This window comes from Leiobunum rupestre, chromosome 7 (genome assembly GCF_980474605.1).
Source record: "Leiobunum rupestre chromosome 7, qqLeiRupe1.1.hap1, whole genome shotgun sequence".
Taxonomy (NCBI): Eukaryota; Metazoa; Arthropoda; class Arachnida; order Opiliones; family Sclerosomatidae; genus Leiobunum; species Leiobunum rupestre.
This window is the reverse complement of record NC_143390.1, coordinates 54,727,260-54,749,628: the sequence shown is the minus strand read 5'-3', so window position 1 is coordinate 54,749,628 and position 22,369 is coordinate 54,727,260. Positions and strand designations below refer to the sequence as shown.

Below are 22,369 nucleotides of genomic sequence, written 5' to 3'. Positions count from 1 at the left end.
AGTTTAATTTTAAGTAAAGTAATTATGTACTGAAGAATCAAATTATAGATGCTTAGAGGTTTATTTAACACGACATATGATATAAGAAAACGTGATAAATCGGATAATACGATAAACTTAAAACTATTTTTTTCGGTGACTAATTTTATATTTACGGTTTGAACGTGCGTACGCTTTCAAACAGATTTTAATTCGTCATTGTTGGAATGAAGAAAGCGTAACACACCTCGCATTTCATTAATGACGAAATAGTGAAAATAATCCATAGGAAGTAGGCTTAGCGGGAGAGCCAATGATCGGTGGATTTTCCGCTTCCGCCGATAGATAAAGTTGAATCAAATTATATTATTGTAACAGACTGTTTGACTCCAACTGTGGTCGCCGCCATTTTGTACAAACCATAAGTGGCAACACTGCTTTCAAGTTTCGTTTACTAGGAGCACGGCCAACTTTGATCACGCGCTGTTCGCGCTACTACGGCCAACACATTCGTCGAAATTCCGCGATCAAGGATTTTCCCCCTATAAACTGTACTATAATGTGTAGGAGGTCAGCGCCACGCTCGGTGGTTATATAGTCTTCAATGTAAAAACTATACTAAAAATAATAATCCGCTAGGGGCGCTGACGTCATACACATCTTTTGCTCATAGGTTAACACAGAAACGTCAACGAATGAGATGGCCGCTGTAGCGCGAGAGATGCGAGAAATCAAAGTTGGCTGTACTAGGAGGCAGTACATTTTATTTGAACCCAAGTTATAGCAATGCAAATTTTATTCCTTACTTCATTATGGTTATTTTTTTGAAGCGCCAGCCAGAAGGTAAATGTTTTTGGTATATGGCTAACGTAGCATACTTTAAGCTACTAGATTTCAAAATAGACGAAAATCGCAAATAAAATATCAACACAATGAGATATTAAATTATTAACCTAAACATCTTTTTGTGCATTTTTGAATTGCTGAATGGGGGTCGAAACTTCAAAAAGCGTTCAGTAAAGTACCGTTCAAACCAGGCTATTTTATTGGTATCAAATTAGTTGTTCATATCCGATATACCAATAATTGGTCCACCTTTCCCCCCAAACATTGCGTTTATGTAGAATTTTTGTAGGTCGCAACCGTACGACATATGTTGACATCAATACTAACGTTTGGTGGTCCTTCAATGGAGTTATTCGTATTCTTATTGTCGTCTGCTATAATGTTTTCTATATAAAATATATATGTCAAAATTATTTACGTCTGCTATTTCGATGGGTCAAATGTTTAAAAATTCCCACGTCATTGGTTGAATTTCAAATAGTTGTATATCTCAAACAAATTGTACACGCAGAAATCGGTCACCTCACCGAAAAAAGTTGCGTATTGTTTTAACAAAAAGTGAACAAACGTTTGCTGTTTATACGGCTTAGATATTCAGTGGCGTATACATATGGGGGGGCGCTTAAACTTTGCATGTGACTTGATGATTTGTTATTACACCCATAGCTCAAGATGTCTTTTAGCGCCCCCCCCCCTTGAGTTTTTTTTGTATCCGCCACTGTTGAGGTTAACGGTAATAGTTAGTTAGTGTTGGGAGCTGTTGGCTCACGTGGCATGAAGGGCTTTCCACCACCCTCCTACGCATTGTAACCCGGCCACCTGAATTAATGGCTTTAGAAGTCGCTTGATGACTTAGGCCTAAGGTGGTGCCTAGCCGATTATAATAATTATTAATTCACTCGTGGTTGTAGCCACTTGATAAATCTGGTGTACGTAAATCGAAATAATTATTTCCGCAAATCTAGAAAGTATTTGGAAATCAGAAATCTGGTATAGAATATTTTGAAAGGGGCTACCCCCTCGAATTCATTACCAATAACCTTGGCAGCCCACGTTTGGTGGCCCAACTAAATGGCCTTTAAAAGTTGTGTAATCTGAACGGTACTTCTGAAACCGATGTCAGCGATGACTACAGGGTGTCCTCGATGAGAGGTATTGAACGCACCCAAGGGTTGGTTTAATCATTTTGCTGATCAATTGGGAAAGTTTCGCTCTCAAACCAAACAACTAGTTTTGCGGGTCTGCTTAATTATCTCCTCGCATCCCTGTTTCAAGAAAAAAATTCCAAACCCTCGCGCCTTTAATCTTAAAAGTGGGGAAGCACTTTAGCCAGTGGCGTAGCGCTATCCACCAGCTACAATCACTCAGGCAGGGTTCATACAAACATGGAAATCAGGGAAAACCTGGAAATATCAGTGAAATTTATTTAAAGCAAAAAAGTCAGGGAAATATCAGGGAAAATTAAAAATTTTCCTGAAAAATCAGGGAATTCAGGGAAAATAATTATGAGAACTCCAAATTATGTGCAATTTGTTTTAGTATTACTGAAATTATTACTTAGTATTGAATTCATACGTTCAATCTTGACTATATTATATTAGAAAGTGTAATAGTCATGCTTTTAACATTTTAGAGACCCCTATTGTTTTAAAAAGTTCACCTGGAAAATATTCAAAACTACTCTGGAAAACCTGGAAATATCAGGGAAAATGGTTTTTGAAATATTGTATGAACCCTGTCAGGGCCGTCGCCAGCCCAAAACCTTTGGTAGGGCACAATTTTTTTATTGTAGTGTAAGATTGTTAATTATTTATTTCGTAATCGTAAACATAACTAAGTCAATATCCTATTAGTAAATAATTTGTAGGTCAAAAAGGCGCACAAATAATTGAAGGTGGGGCAAAATATCTTCCTCCCCTAGCGACGACCCTGCAATCACTGGTAGGCGAGGGTAGGTATTTGGTGTGGAACAACAACACTTCATACCCAACAAGGACCGTACTCGTAGAAAAGTTTAAAGAAGATCGTATATTATAAAAGAACTTTTCAATATTTACGTTTTAACAATAATATGAAGAATACCATTGGAGAACTTGGATGGTTCCGTGGCCCCGTACGAGTTCCGCCGGCGCCGATCGACAGTGAAATTTGTTGATTCAAGCTGCGCCATTTCCTTCGCGAGAACACTCTCCTTTCACGAAAACTACGCAAACAAATCCAGCTTCAGAGACAAGTCAAATATGACAATACCGTTCGTATTGTTCTTTGCACACAAATATTACAACACAAGTGGAACGCGATACACGGGCAGAAGCATTTGTTCCAGAGGAATCAAATAATATTCAAATGGAGCTCCTGTTAAAATACCGTGAAAATAGCGCGTCTTACGAAACCCTATTTTCTAGTGATCGATCGTGAAGTTTCGACAAAAGTCGTCCTTAAAACCATGTGAAATTCAAAGCGTTTCACATTTCGCCATTGAGCTGGACATTTTTGAATTTCAAATTTGCCCTTGTCGAGTTGTCATTTTTGTCACGCGTGATTTCTTCGGTCTAGAATGATGCCAAAGCTACGTCAAATGTTTTGGAAAATATATTATTATATTATTAATTATTATTCATAATAAATAATGGTAATAAATATAATCAATAAATATTAATTAAATAAAATATTATCATTCGTTAGTTTATCGAGAATTTTCTTATTTTAAAATGTTTTACTTAAAATTGTTTTCTAATACCGGTATCGGCCAATATCGGCCGATACCGATATTAATAAAATGGGCCGATATATCGGTACATCCCTAGCTAATATCCTCCCATCAATTAAAGATCTTCCTCCCCTCGTGGGTAGCAATCATATTTTCGCGGCAATTAGCTATACCGTCCCGGATTCTACGGCTAGTGCCGCTTTGACTGATTTTCAACTTAACTATGATTACTCGAGTGTAGGGAGCTGTTGGCTCGATCTCGTGGCATGCAGGGCTTGCCACCACCCTCCTACGCATTGTAACCCGGCCACCTGAATTAATGGCTTCAAAAGTCGCTTGATGACTTAGGCCTAAGGTGGTGCCTTGGGTATTAGCCTAGCTGATTATTATTATTATTATTATTAAGCCCTAAGTAAAAAGCTTGCTGAACCTAATTGGGACCCGTTGATGGTTTTGGGGATTGAAGACGCCTGGCCGTTCTTCAAGGACTCTCTTTTTCAATCTGTGGAAGCCACTGTACTATTATTTGCGGCATCGTTTCAATACCCACCAAGTGTGGCATCCGAAAAAAAGCGATTGTGGAAAAAACAGCAACATGCCATTCCCACCAAAAATACTACCTCTCATGACACTCTTCAATCTCTCTCCAAAGATCAAGCAAATCTGGTCAAAGTCCTTATCTCAAGTGCCAATTCAAAATCTCGCCATCGTATGTTCAAAAATTTATTAAAAAAAAATTCAGGGCTCTCTATCTTTTTGTTAATAAGAAACTACGAACAACACCTTCGTGTCTTAACATCAAACTACCTGATTGCAAAACAACTGACATTCCACATTTGCAGATAACTTCAGCAAGGACCACAAAGACCAAGCTAATCTCCCTTCAGTTGATGCTCCGTCGATGCCTGATTTTTACCTATTTCAGGGCTCCCACCTGGTCCCTAAAATACCTAAAAGCCCCTACTTTTTTTTCGAGGTCCCTAAAGCACCTTAAAATCGGAATTTGGTTCCTAAATCATCGTATTTCTAGTCAATTTGGTGAAAGTACCATCGGCTTATAATATTGAACCAGAATTGTATCGATTCACGTTTCCTATAATGTACATTAGGTGGGGTCACGAGCTCGGCTAAATTGAAAAATTCGTTAAAATTCATAATGACTTAAAATAGGTCATTTTTGTGATAAAATATTTTTGCAAATTAAAACTAATTCAGTGATAGAAATATTCTATTTTAAAAGTCATTTTTGTAAAAATTGAAGTTTAAATAAAGATCTCATTTTTATTTAAATGGTCCCTATTTGGTTCCTACTTTTCAAAATTTGGTTCCTATTTCACCCTTTATCTAGCCTGAAAGATCCCCTATTTCCCTATTTCCCTATTTGGTTTTGAGATTTTGGTGGGAGCCCTGCTATTTTTGTCTATGAAAGACAATCGCATTGTCTTACACGCGGCAATACCATTAATTGTTGATTACATTCGCGGGCCGCGTGTTAGCCATCCCTGGCTTATATATAGTGTTACCAGGAAACTATATAGGTATACACTTGGCATGTCTAAGGAAGATTTTTACGGCCGCGATGAAGCTTGTAGAAATAGGCGTGTCTTAAAGCGGGAAAACTCACGAGAAAAACTCTCGCGCCTCGCTACCCTAATTCGACGAAAACTCGTCATTAAGCCTAGTCATGGTTATTATATTATTAGCTTACCTGATTATCTCTTTTATAACCATACAAATACCTGAAATTAGGTATCACTACACTTCTTTCGCGAAGAACGTTATAATTACTTTAAAATGTTAAGAACGATAACAAATTGAGGTTTTTAAATCTGTTGTTTTATAAGCCTATTTTGCGCGGGAAGATCGCCTATTTGTTACCATGACGACGCATTCTTTTCGCGTCAAACCTCGAGCCAATGAATTTGAAATGTCGTGTTACGTTTTACACTTGACGTAGTTAAGCCCCGCCTTTTTCTCGACGCGCTTTCGTATCACCGCCCCAATGGAACCTTAGATATTCCAAGTGTATACCTCTATAGTTTCCTGGCCTTACCATAAGTTAATGATACCTCTAAGTACACAAATGGCTATGCTGCCTATGGCGGAAATGCTTGTCCAAATCGACCTATGTATCTCCGTACTGCGTATCAAAGTAGCCTTAACATACACTTGGAACTGCCGAAGCTTACGTTTCTTTAATCCTGTTTGGTGCAAGGCTAGCTTGAACTTCCCCAAAAGAGGTAAATTTCGATATTCCCTTAGAAAATTCGTTCCCCCCGCAGAGGCAGAAAAACGTTTTTTTTGCTATTGGTTTATTTCTCTCATGTGACTGAAATTATAACGAATGAACTCTCTCCCTCTCCCTCTCCCTCTCCCCCTACACACCGCTAAGGCACCCCCACTAAGGTACGACTAGTAAAAGTAGCCCCTCCCAATATAGTTTCATTCTCGACCGCACAGCGGCGCTGGGTCAGAGATATTTTTCAAATCTTTCATTTTTGCGGGAATCGGAGGGACAAGATTTGACATCACATTTTCTGGACAAAGATTCCTCCTTGAAAGGGCTTATTTGTGTACTTAGAGGTATCATTAACTTATGGCCTTACGAATAACGTAATTTTAATTAAAAAAAACGCAGCACTTCGGCTGAATATGCCATCGAGATAGTTACAAAATTAACGGTCTTATTATCATTGTTTTACTTTATTCCTAATTCAACAATTAGTGGCTTATTAAATAATTTTCACTAAAATAAAAGATTTCATCCGGTCATTTTTTCAATGGTAAACTTTGCGAGGGGTCCGACATTCGTACAAATCGCGAACACTATCAGATAAAAATGATTTTAGAAAACTTGAAATCAATTTGAAAATCGTGAAATCCCGGCAAAAATCAGTTAGAAAATCTCGAAATCAGCCGTAAAAACCAAAAATCCACCTGAAAATGGTTCTTTAAAAAAATCAAAATCAGTTTCTGCCTTTTGAAATCACTTTGATTTGCAAATATCGGACCTCTCAAAGCTTTGTCGAATGAGGTAAATAGTGTTGGCTAGTATTTCAAGTACTATTTGAAATACTTTAAATAGATTTTTATATTAATAAAATTTCCTATACCTGTATTTATCCTTTTATTTTAAAATATTATTTTAAGAAAATCTCCAAAATACGTTCAAGCATTTATTACCGATTATAAATTATATTATTGATTGAGAAAAATTAATTTTCCTAATACTGATTTTATTCGAAAATTACTCATCTGTTCAATAATATATTAATAAAAGCATCGATATATCGATATCAAATCGATTAAAGCATCGATATATCGATTAAAGCATCGATATATCGATTAAAGCATCGATATATCGATTAAAGCATCGATATATCGATTAAAGCATCGATATATCGATATGATATCGATTAAAGCATCGATATATCGATATGATATCGATTAAAGCATCGATATATCCGTATCATATCGATATTTAGGTATTAGCATGAATGTACCGTTTACAAACAACAATAGACATTAATAGAAAGGTGAATCAAATATGAAAACAAATAATTAAAATCGCATGTAGGAGTGTAGACGTCTTTATCGTGTACAATCTACGCTCAACCCGTCTAGGATCAACGCTGCTATTTGGATTCCGACTTATTTATTTTCGGCAGCTTCGACATCGTCAGGAGGGAAATAATTTCGTCGAGAAAATGCAGAATCACGAAACCATCCAATTACGTCAAAGTTTTTATTTCAGTGGCGATAATGCTTCGTTCGAGTGGGTCTTAGCACCTCGCCATGCCAGCTTGACGCCCCAAACATTTCCCCTCTCGGAATATTTACTTACAATTATTCTTCCTTTATTGCTTTCCTACTCAAACTCTTCCGATAAGATAATCTAGCTAGACCTCGCGAAAGTTTAGCAATTTCTGATCTGGCCAGCTAGGCCTACTTGGTAAAGTTGGTAGTCGCGACCTTCGCGTTATCGCTGTAATTCGAAAATATCTCGCGAGTACCTAAAGCCGTATCTATTTAGTTCTAAGGACAAAAGCGAAAACTGACACTAATCGTAAATGTCATAGTGAAGTGCTTATTTGCGAAATCCAGATTTTGGCCGTAAAATGAAAACATTTTCTAATATGTTTAAACAAATTGAAGTACAGTCGAAGTTAGATTTGGACTAAACGGTTAGCACCCCAAATAAATGTTCGCCGGATTTTTGATTTCTAAATATTTGCACCGTTTCTCGGAACATTTCTCAAACATTACCGATGCTTCTCAAATATTTCCCAAATTTCACAAATATTTTTCTTTGTTTTAGATAGTTTCATTATTTCTTCGGATTTCCCGAGGTTTCAAATATTCCCCAAAAAATGTACCAGAAGTGGGTGAAACCAGATTCACGGTACCTCACTAAAAGGTCTTCGTAAAAGTATCACCATAAGAAAAATAACAATCCCTATAAGTTAAACTTCGCCACTTCGCCATAGAAGTCATATATAATAACGTAGGCATTGGTATTAAAAACTAAGTTAACAAGTACGACATTATCCCTACTTCGGTTTCAGTAATTAGATTAAACATTAGAAAAATAGTATTTATTTAGGTTAAAAGCCAATCAATGCTACAAATATATCGCGTCAGCTGTATTCGGAAACCATCGCAGCAGACAAGACAACCCAAAGGTTCATAATAAGGGCCATTCAATTATCACCTGTAGTAACATCTGATAATTAACATAAATATAACACAGAACGAATTCGGTTAATGATCGTCTGTCGGGGAGTGATTGCGAAATAGGAAGTTTCAGAATAGGAAACTCGTCCCTTCCTTCTCTTTCCGTTGGCAAAATAGTTGGTTAGTTTGATGGCGAGAAATACGAGTGTACACGCGTTTAGGTTGGAAATTCGAAAAAAACTAACTTCTTAAATGGAGTTAATGATTATAATAGTTATTTTTATCTTTCGATTCAATAATTCATCATTATTTTCCAAAAGTAAGCGTTATTTACACTTTTGAAAGCATTGCAATTTTAAATAGGCCTTTCCGGCGATTTTCGGGCTTCCTCCAAATACTAGGAGCAGTATGTCGATACGTTATGGTTTACATTGTCATTGGCGAAACAGACTATCATTAAAAAAATTGCATCGGGTGAATAGGAAGTGTCATACATATGTTTATTACGAGGGGCAGGTCACTTCCTTGATTAACGACGCACCCCTCAAAAGATTAAATCCGATTTAATCGTGATTATTTTGATTAAATTCAAGTTAATCACGATTAAGTTGATTAAATTACGTTTAATCATGATTAGAATGTTTAAATCTGATTTAATCATGATTAAATGATTAAATCTGATTAAAATGATTAAATCTGTTTAAAATGATTAAATCTGTTTAAAATGATTAAATCATGATTAAAAAATTATATCGTGATTAGTATGATTAAATCGTACTTTAGTTTTGATTTTAATGATAAATTATCGATTCGACCGATTATATTGATTAAATCGTGATTAAAATGATTAAATCTAATTAAAATTATTAAATCTAATTAAAAAGACTGGATCATGATTAGAATGATTAAATCTCGTTTAAATGATTAAATCCTGATTAAAAAGACTGGATCATGATTAGAATGATTAAATCTCGTTTAAATCGTGATTAGATTTACTAATCTTGATTAGATTTTTTAATATTGATTACCCTGATTTAATCATTTTACTATGATTAAGACGCACCCAAAATGGAAGTGACCTGCCACTTATGGTAATATACATAAAACTCACACATTATTTAACTAACATTAAATTAATTTTAAATGTCATATAATTTACTTTAAGATATTTAAAGAATTAATTATAATATTATAAAATATTTTATTAAATTATAATAATGTAGTACTTTGTACCGCTAATAGATGACGCCACAAACGGCTATAAACATTGGCGGAAGAAATTGCCGTTTTCATTACGTCTATGAGACTATGTCGGTATTTAACTTATAGGGTTATATTATTTTTCTTCTGGCATTACTAGCACTATCTGTGCTTGAAAAAAACACACGGTTTAACTGGAAATTACGTATTATCATAGTGTAGATGTCGTTCTCGGCAGTTCCTCCAATCTAGAGTATTAGGCCCGTTTAGGTAGTTTCAAAAGCTGACGAACCGTCACGAACGGGGACTAAATAACTGTTAGTGCAGGGAGCTGTAGGTTCTCGTGGAATGAAAGGCTTGCCACCACCCTCCTACGCACCTGAATTAATGGATTGAAAATTCGCTCGATGAATTAGGTCTAAGTTTGGGTATTAGCCGAGCTGATTATTCAGGGTTGCCACAATATTCTCAGATTCAAATACCCTGACTATTCCCTGTTTCCCTGACCATTTTAAGTTATTTTCCTTGACTTTTAAGGCCAAAATTAGACAGTTTTTACCTCTCCGAGGGGACAAAGTCCCCTAGGAGGGGTTATACAACGACCGTGTCTGTCTGTGGGTCGGTCTGTGGGTGGGTCTGTGGGTGGGTCTGTCTGTCTGTCAGGACTGCGAACGCGTTCGCATTTTCGGTGCAAAGTGTAATCACTGCGTACGCAGTTTCTCAAAGGGTTGGCAAAACCACCGTGTGACGGTGAGCGTTAACGGATGCATTTGCGGTTTGGTTTGGATGGTGTTTTTTCGCTCACCGTCGTGACGGTTTGGTGTATTACGTTTTTGTAATGTTTATGCGTAGGTTGTGAGTGTTGAATTTGTTGTGTTTGTGTTCTGATGGTTGTGCATGTTGAGTCTGTTGTGTTTATATGGGCGTTTTCTCTCCAACTTCTTCTTAATGACTTTGGGACGGACCGAGTGCTGAGTGTAATGCTACCTCTCAACGTCCAATGGCAGGGTTTCCACCAGTTGTACACGGTATTCGTCTTAGTATCAATTTGCGATCGCATCGGGCGGGATTTGAACCCGAGACCTCCTGATTGACAGGCGGACGTTCTACCACAGAACCACCGACACTTGTTACGCCTTATTGAAAATTAGACCTTCAGCTTTATCGGAAGCGTATTTAATAGAGTACGAAATTTTGGTTTAATTGAAATAGAATTGAAATTGAAATTATTGCATCGAAGAAAATCTAATTTAGCGTTTCTCTATTGATTAAAAACAAATGCGCCACCCAGGTTTCGAACCCAGACCATTCGGCTTGGCAGTCGAGCGCTCTACCACAGAACCACCGATAGCTGCTTAGATTCACTGAAATTAAGACAGGCATCGTAAGCATAATAGGTAATAAAGTCTTTTTTTAATAATGAATTTATGAAGGCCTAATCTGGTATTTTTTAAAGGTTAAATCTTGTTTTAGCGCAGTCAGCCGACATTAGAGGGTTAAAGGGTAGACCCTGTGGGTGGTCCACTTTCTTAACGACCTATATATAGTTCTGTTAATTCAAAGGAGATAATTTAACGTTAATTGCTTTAAGAGGTGGCGGTTAGTCAAGTGGCTCTCTGTGCTTTGTTGATGGTAAGGTTTTTGCTTCTTGTAAATACATTTGGTGTGGATATTTGGATATCTACGATTTCTAACGCAGTCAATGATTTCTTGGGTGTGCGAGTCATTATATGATATTGGAAATTGGACGGCATTGGTCTTTTTCATGTGGTATGCGTCACAACGTCAACAGGAAGTGAACGAGTCGTCCACTACCAGATATCTACGGTATCTTCATCAAGGGCGAGTGTTGAAATAAAATGAGCGTTAAAGATGCGGCAAGTATTTCGTAAGCGAGTAATTCCAAAAAGCCTCTGTAGATATTTCTTTCATTAAAATTTGCTTCGTATTATATTTAACTGATAAACTTGTTCTGTAAAAGGGTTTAATTCAATTGTGCATTGTTATAGTACGTCTAACTTACTGTTGTAACTACTTAACTTATGATATTCTGAATAAATTAAAATTGGTCGTTTCGTCTCAATTATTTTATATTATAATTAAAATTTTATACCGGGCGGGATAGAAATGGGTTAATATTTTTAACAAATAACTCTAAATTGCGGAGATATATCTTTAAGGGTTATCTCGAGAAATTAATACCACTAGGGACAATTCTACCGAGGAGAGGTATATTTTGGCTTGCCAACTTGTTAACTTTTACATTTATCAGAAGCTAATAAATTTAATAAACTTATATTTCAGTACCAAAGTTATTTCAACGTTAAAAACCTTTCAAAGATCTAAATAATAATTGCAATATTTGTCATAAATCTAGAGTAAAATTACCTTAAAAAAGTGTTCAGATTAGACTGAATTCCCTGACTTTTACAAATTCTTAAAGTCCCATGACCTTCCCTGACTTTTTAGGCCCATTTTTAAATTCCCCGACTTTTCCCAGATTTCCCTGACGTGTGGCAACCCTGTTATTATTAATCTATTATTTATTTATGAATGGCGTAATTTTGCAACGGGCCGTGCGCGTCGCTATTCAAGTCTTATCGCCGAGGCTTAGCGTCACATAGTAATCGTAAATTTTAATATTAAAAGGTACACAATGAAGTAATTTTCTTCACGTGTTAAAACTGAGTAATGGCCTGGTGATGACGTTAAAATACTTAACGTGGTTTTCATTGGTGTAGTACCGAAAAGAACACAAAGGGGTTGATAAGTTCAAAATGGTAATCAATGTCGTATTATTATCATAATTATCCACAACGTTATCTAACAGCAAGATTGTCGCATTTTAATTGCGTGAGAAGAGACTTACTTTCGTTGTAGCGACTCGAGATAAAGAATTAGAAACAATTCCTTTTGCACATACACCTTAAACTCTACTTTCAAATAAAGGTTCTACTCAATATTTCTCATTTAACCACCCATTATATTGCAAGCATGCATTTGACATAAATCCTATGTCCTATAGTCTAAAGCTAGAAACCAGTTTTCATTGCAAATTTCGCTCAATATCATCATATGTAACATAATAAAAGTATGCCATAAAAGTATTTTCGTTAATGAAACCTTGTTCACGGGATATGACGTAGATTACGTCACTTACAATTCCGTGACGAAATACGCGTCAACAACTTTACTGATGGGAAACGGAAATTAGTGATAATTCCTCGCGCGTTTCTGGGTTTGCCCATGTCAAGTTTAGCTCGTATCTCACGATCACGAGATTTCATTTCCATGGTAACCTTTTCAATGGCGCAAGGATTATAAGCATTTTTGCATTCGCTTAATGTATGTCCCGCGTGAAACAAGGTCTCATTGAATTTTTTCAATGGAAATATTATACAGAGGCATACTTATGAGTCATTATGTTACATATGATATCATTGATTAAAAGTGGTATTCAAACCAACTTAAACTAGGTTTTAAACTAGTGTTGTAAGTCGGAAACTGACCGAGGCGCCTTTTTTCGGAAAATTTTCCGAATTTTCCGAAAAAAAATTAAAATATTTTCAGTCCATGATTAGTCTAATATATTGTTTACAAATTTAAATAAGGCGTCATTTTCGCCGAATTTTTTCGAATATAAAAGTAAAACTAAACGTCTAGACTAGTTAAAACTGATAAACAATATAACACTATTAATGTTTGTAGTATGTTTACTGATATTAGACATTTTATATCGATAAAAAGTTTTTTATTTTTCCGATTTGCGGAAAGTTTTCCGCGTTTCGGAAAATATTCTGGAAATTTTTCCGGAAAATTAACAACATTAGCTTAAACACTAGCGTGACCTGGTCTTTACAGGACCAGTACCTTCACCTAAACTATCCTAGTCTAACATTACCTAACTTAACCTAGTCTAGTAATACCAGGAGACATGACTCCTGGTAATACCTTACCCTAACCTAGCCTTAAACTGACATAGTCCAACAACCTTATCTAGTCTAACCGTGCCTTAACCTAACTTAGCCTTTCTCTCAGCTATTCTACCATTAACCTAATCTAACCTTAGCCTAACCCGACCTAGACTAACTTTACCATAACTAGTGTTCGTACGGGGACCCCGACCCCGACCCCGAAAGTCGGGGATCTCCGACTTTTGTCCCCGGCCCCGACCCCGACTGTCGCAAATCAAGTCGGGGTTTTCCATTTTTCGGGGTTATGTTTTCGTAGTGTAATTTTAAATTTTCGCGCCGACGCACCCCGCTAAAATCCTAAAAATATAAAATAGATAGGTTCCTTCTCTCTTTTTTTTTCGTGGGCGACAATAGAATGATCCGAATGACCTTCGGCTGATGCCGCTGACGTAGCTCTCGCCTGACGCTTGACTCCGACTTGAGTAACTTTTTTAAGTTTTAGTTTCATAATTGCCGTTGTTTCAGATTCTCTCAGTCTCAGCTAAGGAGTGTGGAGTTACAACGTTTGGAAATAACTTGTGAATTTATAAAACAACTTATTTAAACAATTACAATGCCTAAGCTAGAGACCTCTATTTTAAAATCTACCTATCTTATCTATTTTTTCTATAGTCCTAGTCGATAATTCAAAATAACGGTAAAAAAAGCCGCCGATCAGTTTAGTAAAATATTTTCGGCGGCGTAATCGTCGGCCATTTTCGGTATGGAGATACAGGCCGGAAGGCAGGCAATGCTGCCAGATTTAGATAGATCGAAAACAACCAACTCTCTCAAATGTTTTCGTTTTGAAAACGAAAATTTTGCGGCATAGCTATCGACTAAGACTATTACTAATAGTCCCTAGGCTCAAAGGCTGGCTTACACAAGATACACTATCTAATCTTAACCCGTAAAATTGGGGTATTTTTATAATTTTTCTATTCTTAATAAATACAAAGAATTTTCCATCCCCGACCCCGACTTGTTTTTCGCGGGGTTAGACCCACCCCGACCCCGACCCCGACCCCGACTTTATTTTGACCCCGTACGAACACTAACCATAACCTAGTCTAACATTACTTTAACCTAACCTAGCCTTACCCTAATACAAATCGTAACGTTAAAAGGAACCACCTATGGACTGCAAGGCAAAGGATGATAAAATTATTAGATTAGTCCATTAAGAAAAGGGATAAAAAAGCTAAACCCTAAACAAATTTTTAAGAAATTTAAAAACTTAGAAATAGCTCGTACCGATAGGTCTTCGACTTCGAGCGAACAAAATGGCGCGAAACTCGGGCCAAATAGATCTTCGAGGGAAAAACTAAATTAAATTAAATAGAGTGTTGTCGTCTGATACGATTTTGAAAACTTGTAACGTCACAGCTGTTAATAGTGGCCGCCATGACAGTTACCGTTTTTATCAATAGGCAAATTACAATGGTGACGTCGCGGGGTTTCAGACGACAACACTCTATAAAATAGCCGGAAATTCCAACGGTAGACCGGTTTCGTCCTATTTGGGACTCGTCAGTATACCGTGCGGGAAGGCTGGCTTGCGACTATAACACCGAATAGAGAAACTAAGCCTAAACATTAAAAATTTCAAAACGAGTTGCGTAGCAACGGAAAGCCGAATAGGGGAGAGTGGTGGAGAATAGTATATACGAAATGTAACGTCCCAAATAGGACGAAACCCGTCTACCGTTGGAAATTCTAGCTATTTTATTTAATTAAATTTATTTTTTCACTCGAAGATCTGTTTGGTCCGAGTTTCGCGTCTTTTTGTTTGCTCGAAGACCTATCGGTACGAGCTATAATTTGTAAGTTTTTAAATTTCTTCAAATTTGTTTAGGGTTTAGCTTTTTTATCCCTTTTCTTAATGAACTAATCTACTTATTTGCTAATTTTATTACCCTAATACAGTCTAGCCTCAGGTATTTGGTGTGGAAGACCAACGTTTACAACTCTGTCCGCTCTTGCCTTTGGCTTTCGAAAGGTTTGGCGCCACTGTAAAGGAAAATTTTAACAATTGAAGGGGTCTTCCATAAAGATTGATTTGCAGGTTACATTGCCTTTAACTTTAACCTAATCTAAACACTGCGCAAAACTAGGTCTAGCCATCGATTTTCAAATACAATCGAAAGCCAATGAAATTGCCAAATTGGCAACCATTGCTACATTTACACACTAAACCACATTTCAACGTTGTGTCATTTTCATTCATAAAATTCGGGTAAACTTCGAAATTGTTCCATTACATAAGATTCACAACTTGGTTCAATAACCTGATTTAATTATGCTTGTAATCGCGAAAGCGAGTCACTTAACCATCTTAACTTACGATGGTTAAACTGTTTCAATATGATGAAATGGCACTCTCGTTGAAATCACACGCATTTTAAAACGTTAGTTCAATAGACAGCACGCTGCCCATGATTTCAATAGGCTACCCGAGAGCAAAAAAATCAAGAAAGTCAAGATAAGCGACTTTTGAAATAAATTTGAAAAACGAATCTTAGATTGATTTTTCATCAGACTGAATCATTACTTATTTTTTAACGTTTTAAAACTGTTTGAGTGCATTTCTATTGTGGCATTATTATTTCCGTTATTCTAGATTAAAACTTTCCTTTTTCTCTAATTTTCAGACATACTTGACTTTTGCTCTCAACTAAAGGCTAATAGAAGTAATTTCTTTTAGAAAATTGCACGTAAGACCGCGGTAGGTATTGTAGAGATTAAGTGCCCTGCGAGTTACAGTACTTGTGTTGGCGAAGCATTTTGAAGTTTCAGTTTGAACAAGAACGGATCAAATCAAGTGAGAACAAAACATAGTTAATTTTCTTTTCCATGATAAACTAAAATCTTGTGGGTGGAGCTTAATTGAGAAATATACGCCACAATTGCCATCTATGAATCCATGATAATTTGAAATTTACAAAACAGTCATATGAATTATATTATAGTTATAATAATATTTTAATAATATATATTTATATATTTCAAAATTATACTAGTACTTAACATAATTTATATCAATTATTTTTAATATATAGTGTGTTATTAATATGTAAACCTTAATATTAAACATAAACGTTAAAACTGTTTAACATATTAATATTTAAAATTGTTTAGCCTGAATAATAAGTACTATCTAATGCCACTACACCCTAATACTATGTTTGTTCTCAGTTGCTTCGACCCGTTGTTGGTATAGACTTCAACCTCTCTAAGAAAGCTCACGTAGTCACGTCCTACTTCGTTCTTGAAGAATCCCGCTTGAGCTAAGACGTTTGAAAACACGAAAATGTATTTTCCCCTTTCCAGGAATCCTTCGACATATTTCATTAGTGAGATAATACCTCATTTCAAAGTATTTTGCATTTATTTCAACGCGCCAGGAAAGACTCTCCGAGAAAGCACACTTACTCCCCCTGTAGGTATTTAGAAACGGCCTTGCCAAATAAATGAAGTCATGATTATACAGGTAAGAGTGAAATACGGGTTGGACATTTCTACTTCCCAAGAAATATTACAATTCTATAAAAGAGGTATTAATAAATTTAATCGGTTATTTGGAAAAGATAAAAAAGTTGGTAACGGGCTACCATATATTTATAATATATAGCTAAGATAACCGTCATCAAGCGTTCACATTTCAAAATATAGCAATACTAAAATAGGATTACTAACACAATAAATAGAACATCGTTATTCCACTGTATACAATAGTTTATTTATAAATTTAGCTTAAAAAAATCCTAGTTTATATTATATTTTAATTAACTGATACGATCAAAGTTTCATCATTTACATAGAATAAAGATAATTATAAATCAACCAAGAAAATATAGAAATGTCAACCCTGAGTCCCTGACATGTTATTGCATTAAAAATTAGCCACACAAAATATTATTTTCATATATTTAATTATTATTATTATTATTATATATTTTCTGTTTATTCTTAGTAAAAAAATATTCAGTGCAATAACGAAGAAACGTTATTTCTATTTTAGTGTGCAGTTGACTAGGTAGATAAGTGCAAGCGGATGTATAGAATATCTATCAGAAGGAAGTACACTGCAAATCTTTACCCGAGAGCAAGTGTAAATCAAGTCGAAAGAAAGATTCGTCAAGTATTTTTACATTAGTCATTAGGCTAATTAAAGATTTAAAACCATAACCGGTTTTCTCAAATAGTGGTTTTTAAATTCTCTTGACTTTGGATCTCAGGTAGCGAAACTCTCGCTTGAAAACAGTACCTACGTTTCAAGCCACGCGAGCCAACAGTTCCCTACACTAACTAAGCCAACAGCGCCCTACACTAACTAAGCCAACAGCGCCCTACACTAACTAAGTCAACAGCGCCCTACACTAACTAAGCCAACAGCGCCCTACACTAACTAAGCCAACAGCGCCCTACACTAACTAAGCCAACAGCGCCCTACACTAACTAAGCCAACAGCGCCCTACACTAACTAAGCCAACAGCGCCCTACACTAACTAAGCCAACAGCGCCCTACACTAACTAAGCCAACAGCGCCCTACACTAACTAAGCCAACAGCTCCCTACACTAACTAAGCCAACAGCTCCCTACACTAACTAAGCCAACAGCTCCCTACACTAACTAAGCCAACAGCTCCCTACACTAACTAAGCCAACAGCTCCCTACACTAACTAAGCCAACAGTTTTTATGGGAAGGGGAAACTGAAGAGCTCGGGGGAAAACCCCTCTACCAGCATGGAGAAAACCGAGAGAAAACTTATAAAATCAAGGAGTGGTTAATGGTTATGAGTCTTCACCCAGTGGCACAAGATGGGATTGAACCCGGCTCTTCTTGCTGCGAGGCTAACCACTTTTCCACCCCACAACTTAGATAAAATCCTAATTTTACAATGTTAAGCGGTGATTAATTTTATCGGGAATATTTTTATTATATATTATATTATATTATATTATTGGAATAATGTATTTCTGGTACAGTAAAAGATGTACTTTAATGAAATCGGAATAACTTCACTACGTCGCGAAATTCTGGCTTATTTCCCTTATTTGTTATTGTAAATTACGTATACGTTTAGAAATAATTACAAAATAAGTGTTAAATTAATTTAGGGTTAAATCGGCAAAAGCATTGTGGTATCTTGTTTAGCTGACAGACTAACATTTTTTATAAGATGAATTTAAATATTGGACATATTTAAGCAAAATATATTTCTGTAAAATAAAATAATAAAAACTAGAAATGCAAAATGTAGCTCTTACGTCACAGTTGGACCTAGTTTTCCAAGTATAGAAAATTTAAAATTCCTCGTAGACATGAAGGCCTAAGTAAGAGCTACAATAAAACACTAACATTTCGCGTTCTTTAGTTCCAAAATCAGGTAACTCGACTTAAGCGAATTTCCCTTTTCGGCCGTTTTTCGAAACATATTAAAAATAATGTTCATATACTTTCAAAGTAATCGAAATACTTCATTGCTAATACTATTTTTTAAATAAAATAATGTTTTACTCAAACTTTTTTGAGATATCCGATTTTGGAATTATGCTAGAATATCAGCTAGGCTAATACCCAAGGCACCACCTTAGGCCTAAGTCGTCAAGCGACTTTTGAAGCCATTAATTCAGGTGGCCGGGTTACAATGCGTAGGAGGATGGTGGCAAGCCCTGCATGCCACGCGTTCGAGCCAACAGCTCCCTACATTAACTATTACCGTTAACCTCAACAAGTTTTTATGGAAGGGGAAACCGAAGATCTCGGGGGAAAACCCCTTAAACCAGTGGGGAGAGAACTTGCAAACTCAACGCGGAAGGAGTAGTTCCGAGTTTTCACCCAGTGCCACAAGTTGGGATCGAACCCGGCTCCTCTTGCTCATGGGGATAAAGATTTTATTTTACTTTTGGGGAGAGCGAGTTCTATTGGACTTACTAGGAGTACCCCGATAGCTACGTTAAAATGACTACAAACGTTTTTGGTTTTTAATTTATCATTCGAAGCTCGGAGTTTTTGAGTGACCCTTTTCGTTTGGGGTCTTAAATAGAAGTAGTATTTACAACAAAAAATATTTCCGGGGGATAACGGATAAGTCTCTCCGACTAACAATTTGTGTTGTTTCCAGTTTTCTGGGAAATTTTGGCGCATCCCAGAAGGTAAGATAAAGTAGTCGTGGAAAAAACCCAAGATGCAGAGGTCGCCAGTGTGGCCAGTGTTCGTGACCCGGCCGAGCTGACCTACCGAAGAGAATATTTTCTTTAAGCCGCGCAACTCATCTCTGAGCCACGGCTAATGGCGTAGTCCTGTAAGCCCATGCATCTGGGCCTGGTGACGACGACCCCTCAACGGGTGGTTGTCAAACTTCCGCCACGGGTGTCCCGTCCCTATCCCCAAGCATGGAGAAAGCCCAAGTATCCCCGTCACCGTGGCCTTGACACTAATCTCCCCCCTGATTGATCACTTGAACCATACGCTCTAATCTCTAAAAAAAACTCTTCTCTGAGCTTCCACCTGAGATTTACAATACATTTTACCCTTTTACGGGTTTTTTTTTTAAATTTGTTCTTTTTCAAACAAAAGTTTTAAATTCTGAATATTTATTACAATAGGTGTTTTCATAAAATCCGGCTATGTGTGTTCCCCCCCGACAAAAACTGCAACCTCAGTCTTTGGTGGGAGTTCAGTTCAGTACGTTCCAGTTCTAAAACCGTCGGCGCGGCTCGCATGAATTTACGTCAACAAGCTGCAAACGTTTTCCGAAAAATCAATTAAAACCGAAGACTACAGCAGTTACATGTCCCTTCCTAGAGTATACCATCTCCTAGTTAGGTGTTTTCATAAAATGCCCATCAAAGAACTATTACAGAATTATTTATTTTAATTTTTAAAGGTTTTATTCGTGTTAATTTTTATGTACTCCCTGTACTACCAAAGGCTGTACTCTCTGTACTACCAAAGTACAGATTTCACACAAGTGGTTGGCCCCTCGGATTATTTGAAAATTAAAATCCATTTCTGTAGGCCTTTGTTAGCTTCACCATTTTAACCCCAATTATTAATTGAATAATAATTCAATAATAATAATAGTTGGTTACCACTTATGCTTGGAATCGCTAAAAAACGATAATCAATATTTCGAAAACAAAATGTTTGTATTTCCGATCCAACGCTATCTTTCAAATTTCACGTACCCTCTATAAAAACGAGGTGGAAGTTAACATTTTCCAACAATAACATTTCAAATCAAGTATTGCAATTTTTGTGACCAAACTGATATTCTCTCCTGTAAATACTAAGATATTTTAAAGCATAAAAATTGAAGTGTCAAAAGTTATACATATAACAAAGTTTATTTTTTATAAATGTTTAAATGTTATATTGTACTTGGTATGAATTTCTAAATATTGTCTAATTGCTGTGTATATCCTTGAAGGTCTGTACTGTTGATCTGCGCATTAAACATGTTATTCTATTATATTACTATCATATAGTATATATGCAAACAATGATATGAAGCCAAAGTTCATTGTCAATTTTGAATGAATACGAAATTAGGTGTTTCCAAAGCGTAATGGGTTTTTTCTTAATATTTCTTTGCCGGTTTTTTCGAGAGAAACGTCAAGAAATCACGAGTGAAACTCTGTTGAGTCAGACGAGAGGGAATCTCAAGGTGATTTCGGAAATCCGAAATTGATTTTTGACGTTTTAAAATACAATTTCCGCGTGTATTTCCGGTTTAATTTATGCAAATTTTGAGATGACTGACCTGATAAGTTGTTTTTTAAATTACGCATTTTATCGCTAAACGAGCTAACCTTTTTGGGTGCGACGTCACTCCACACATAATTGTATACTTACGCTAGAACTCTTAGAAAATCGCAGGTTTTCAAAATCCGTTTCACTAACGTCCGATTCACTTAAAGGCCTAGGTTTTCTTCTGCCTGTCCCCCTTTAAATTAACTTAGGGGAGTACAAATACCCTAGTGGTAGGCCAACCGCTGAACATATTGGCCTAATTTAAAGGGGGGCAGGCAGAAGAAAACCTAGGCCTTTAATATCCCGTGAACAAGGTTTCATGAAAGAAAATGATTTTTGTCATACTTATGAGTTACATATGGCTTTAGCCGTGAATAAAAAAAAATCTTTTTCAAACGATGACGTGTTAGGAAACATAAATTTTCAATAATGGCAAGAACACCTTCATACACGCCATTAAACGAAACATCAACATTCGCAGTTTCCGTTGGCCGCATTATTACGGCTCAAAATTTACTTCGCTTAAAAATGTAAAATGTTAAAATTACCTCTTGATAAAAACCATATTTTACCCATGAAATTGAATTAGAAAATCAATATATGACGGTTTCCGTAGTGATATTTAACAGGTGGTTAATAATGATATTTAATATATTTTCACGAATTATTTACAGTATTTAAAGGGGCTCCAAAGTTCAGTGGCAAAATGTGTGTAAAGTCAGTAAAGTGCGAAATTTACGGTTGACTCTGCCCGCATCTGCCAAGGCCGAGTGAGGGGTTGGGGGGAATGAAAAGCCTGCTCAATTTTCTTTTTTTGCCACCGAACTTTGGAGCCCCTTCAGGGGCGTAGGAACCAGGGGGGCAAGGGGGGCAATGCCCCTCCCTAGAATTTTGCTGGGAGGGGCAACTAATGTTATTGCCCCCTCCAACTTTTTGGTCAGTAGAAATCTTCACAAGTCTCAAATTTTCATTTTAAAAGCATAAAAAGCTTATAGAACCTCAACTGTGTTTAAATTTCAGTCTTTTCCCGCCAATTTACACAGTAGTAAAAGGTACACATGCATTCGGAGAAGCTACACTCGATTAAAAATTCAAAACAATTCTCCAGACCCCTTTTGGTTTCTCTTTGCCCCCTCCAACATCTAAAACGTTCCTACGGCCCTGAGCCCCTTTAAGACTTAAACCTACATTTATAGAGATAAAACCTCTAAGATTTAGAACAGACTTGTACAGTAATGAAAATAAAG

General features: G+C 36.4%; 1 protein-coding gene across 3 annotated transcripts in view; it reads right to left on the bottom strand.

The window, feature by feature from the left end:
- Nucleotides 1-22,369, bottom strand: part of Eaat1 (Excitatory amino acid transporter 1) — a 46,614-nt gene that overhangs the window by 20,052 nt on the left and 4,193 nt on the right. The window contains exon 2 of one of the 3 annotated variants that reach the window (XM_090181657.1): nt 2,908-3,028. The exons of 1 other annotated variant lie outside the window; for it this stretch is intronic. In XM_090181657.1, coding sequence (XP_090037783.1) covers nt 2,908-2,995 — 88 coding nt within the window. In that variant the 5' untranslated portion in view covers nt 2,996-3,028. One more of the 3 variants, XM_090181658.1, reaches the window with a different exon arrangement.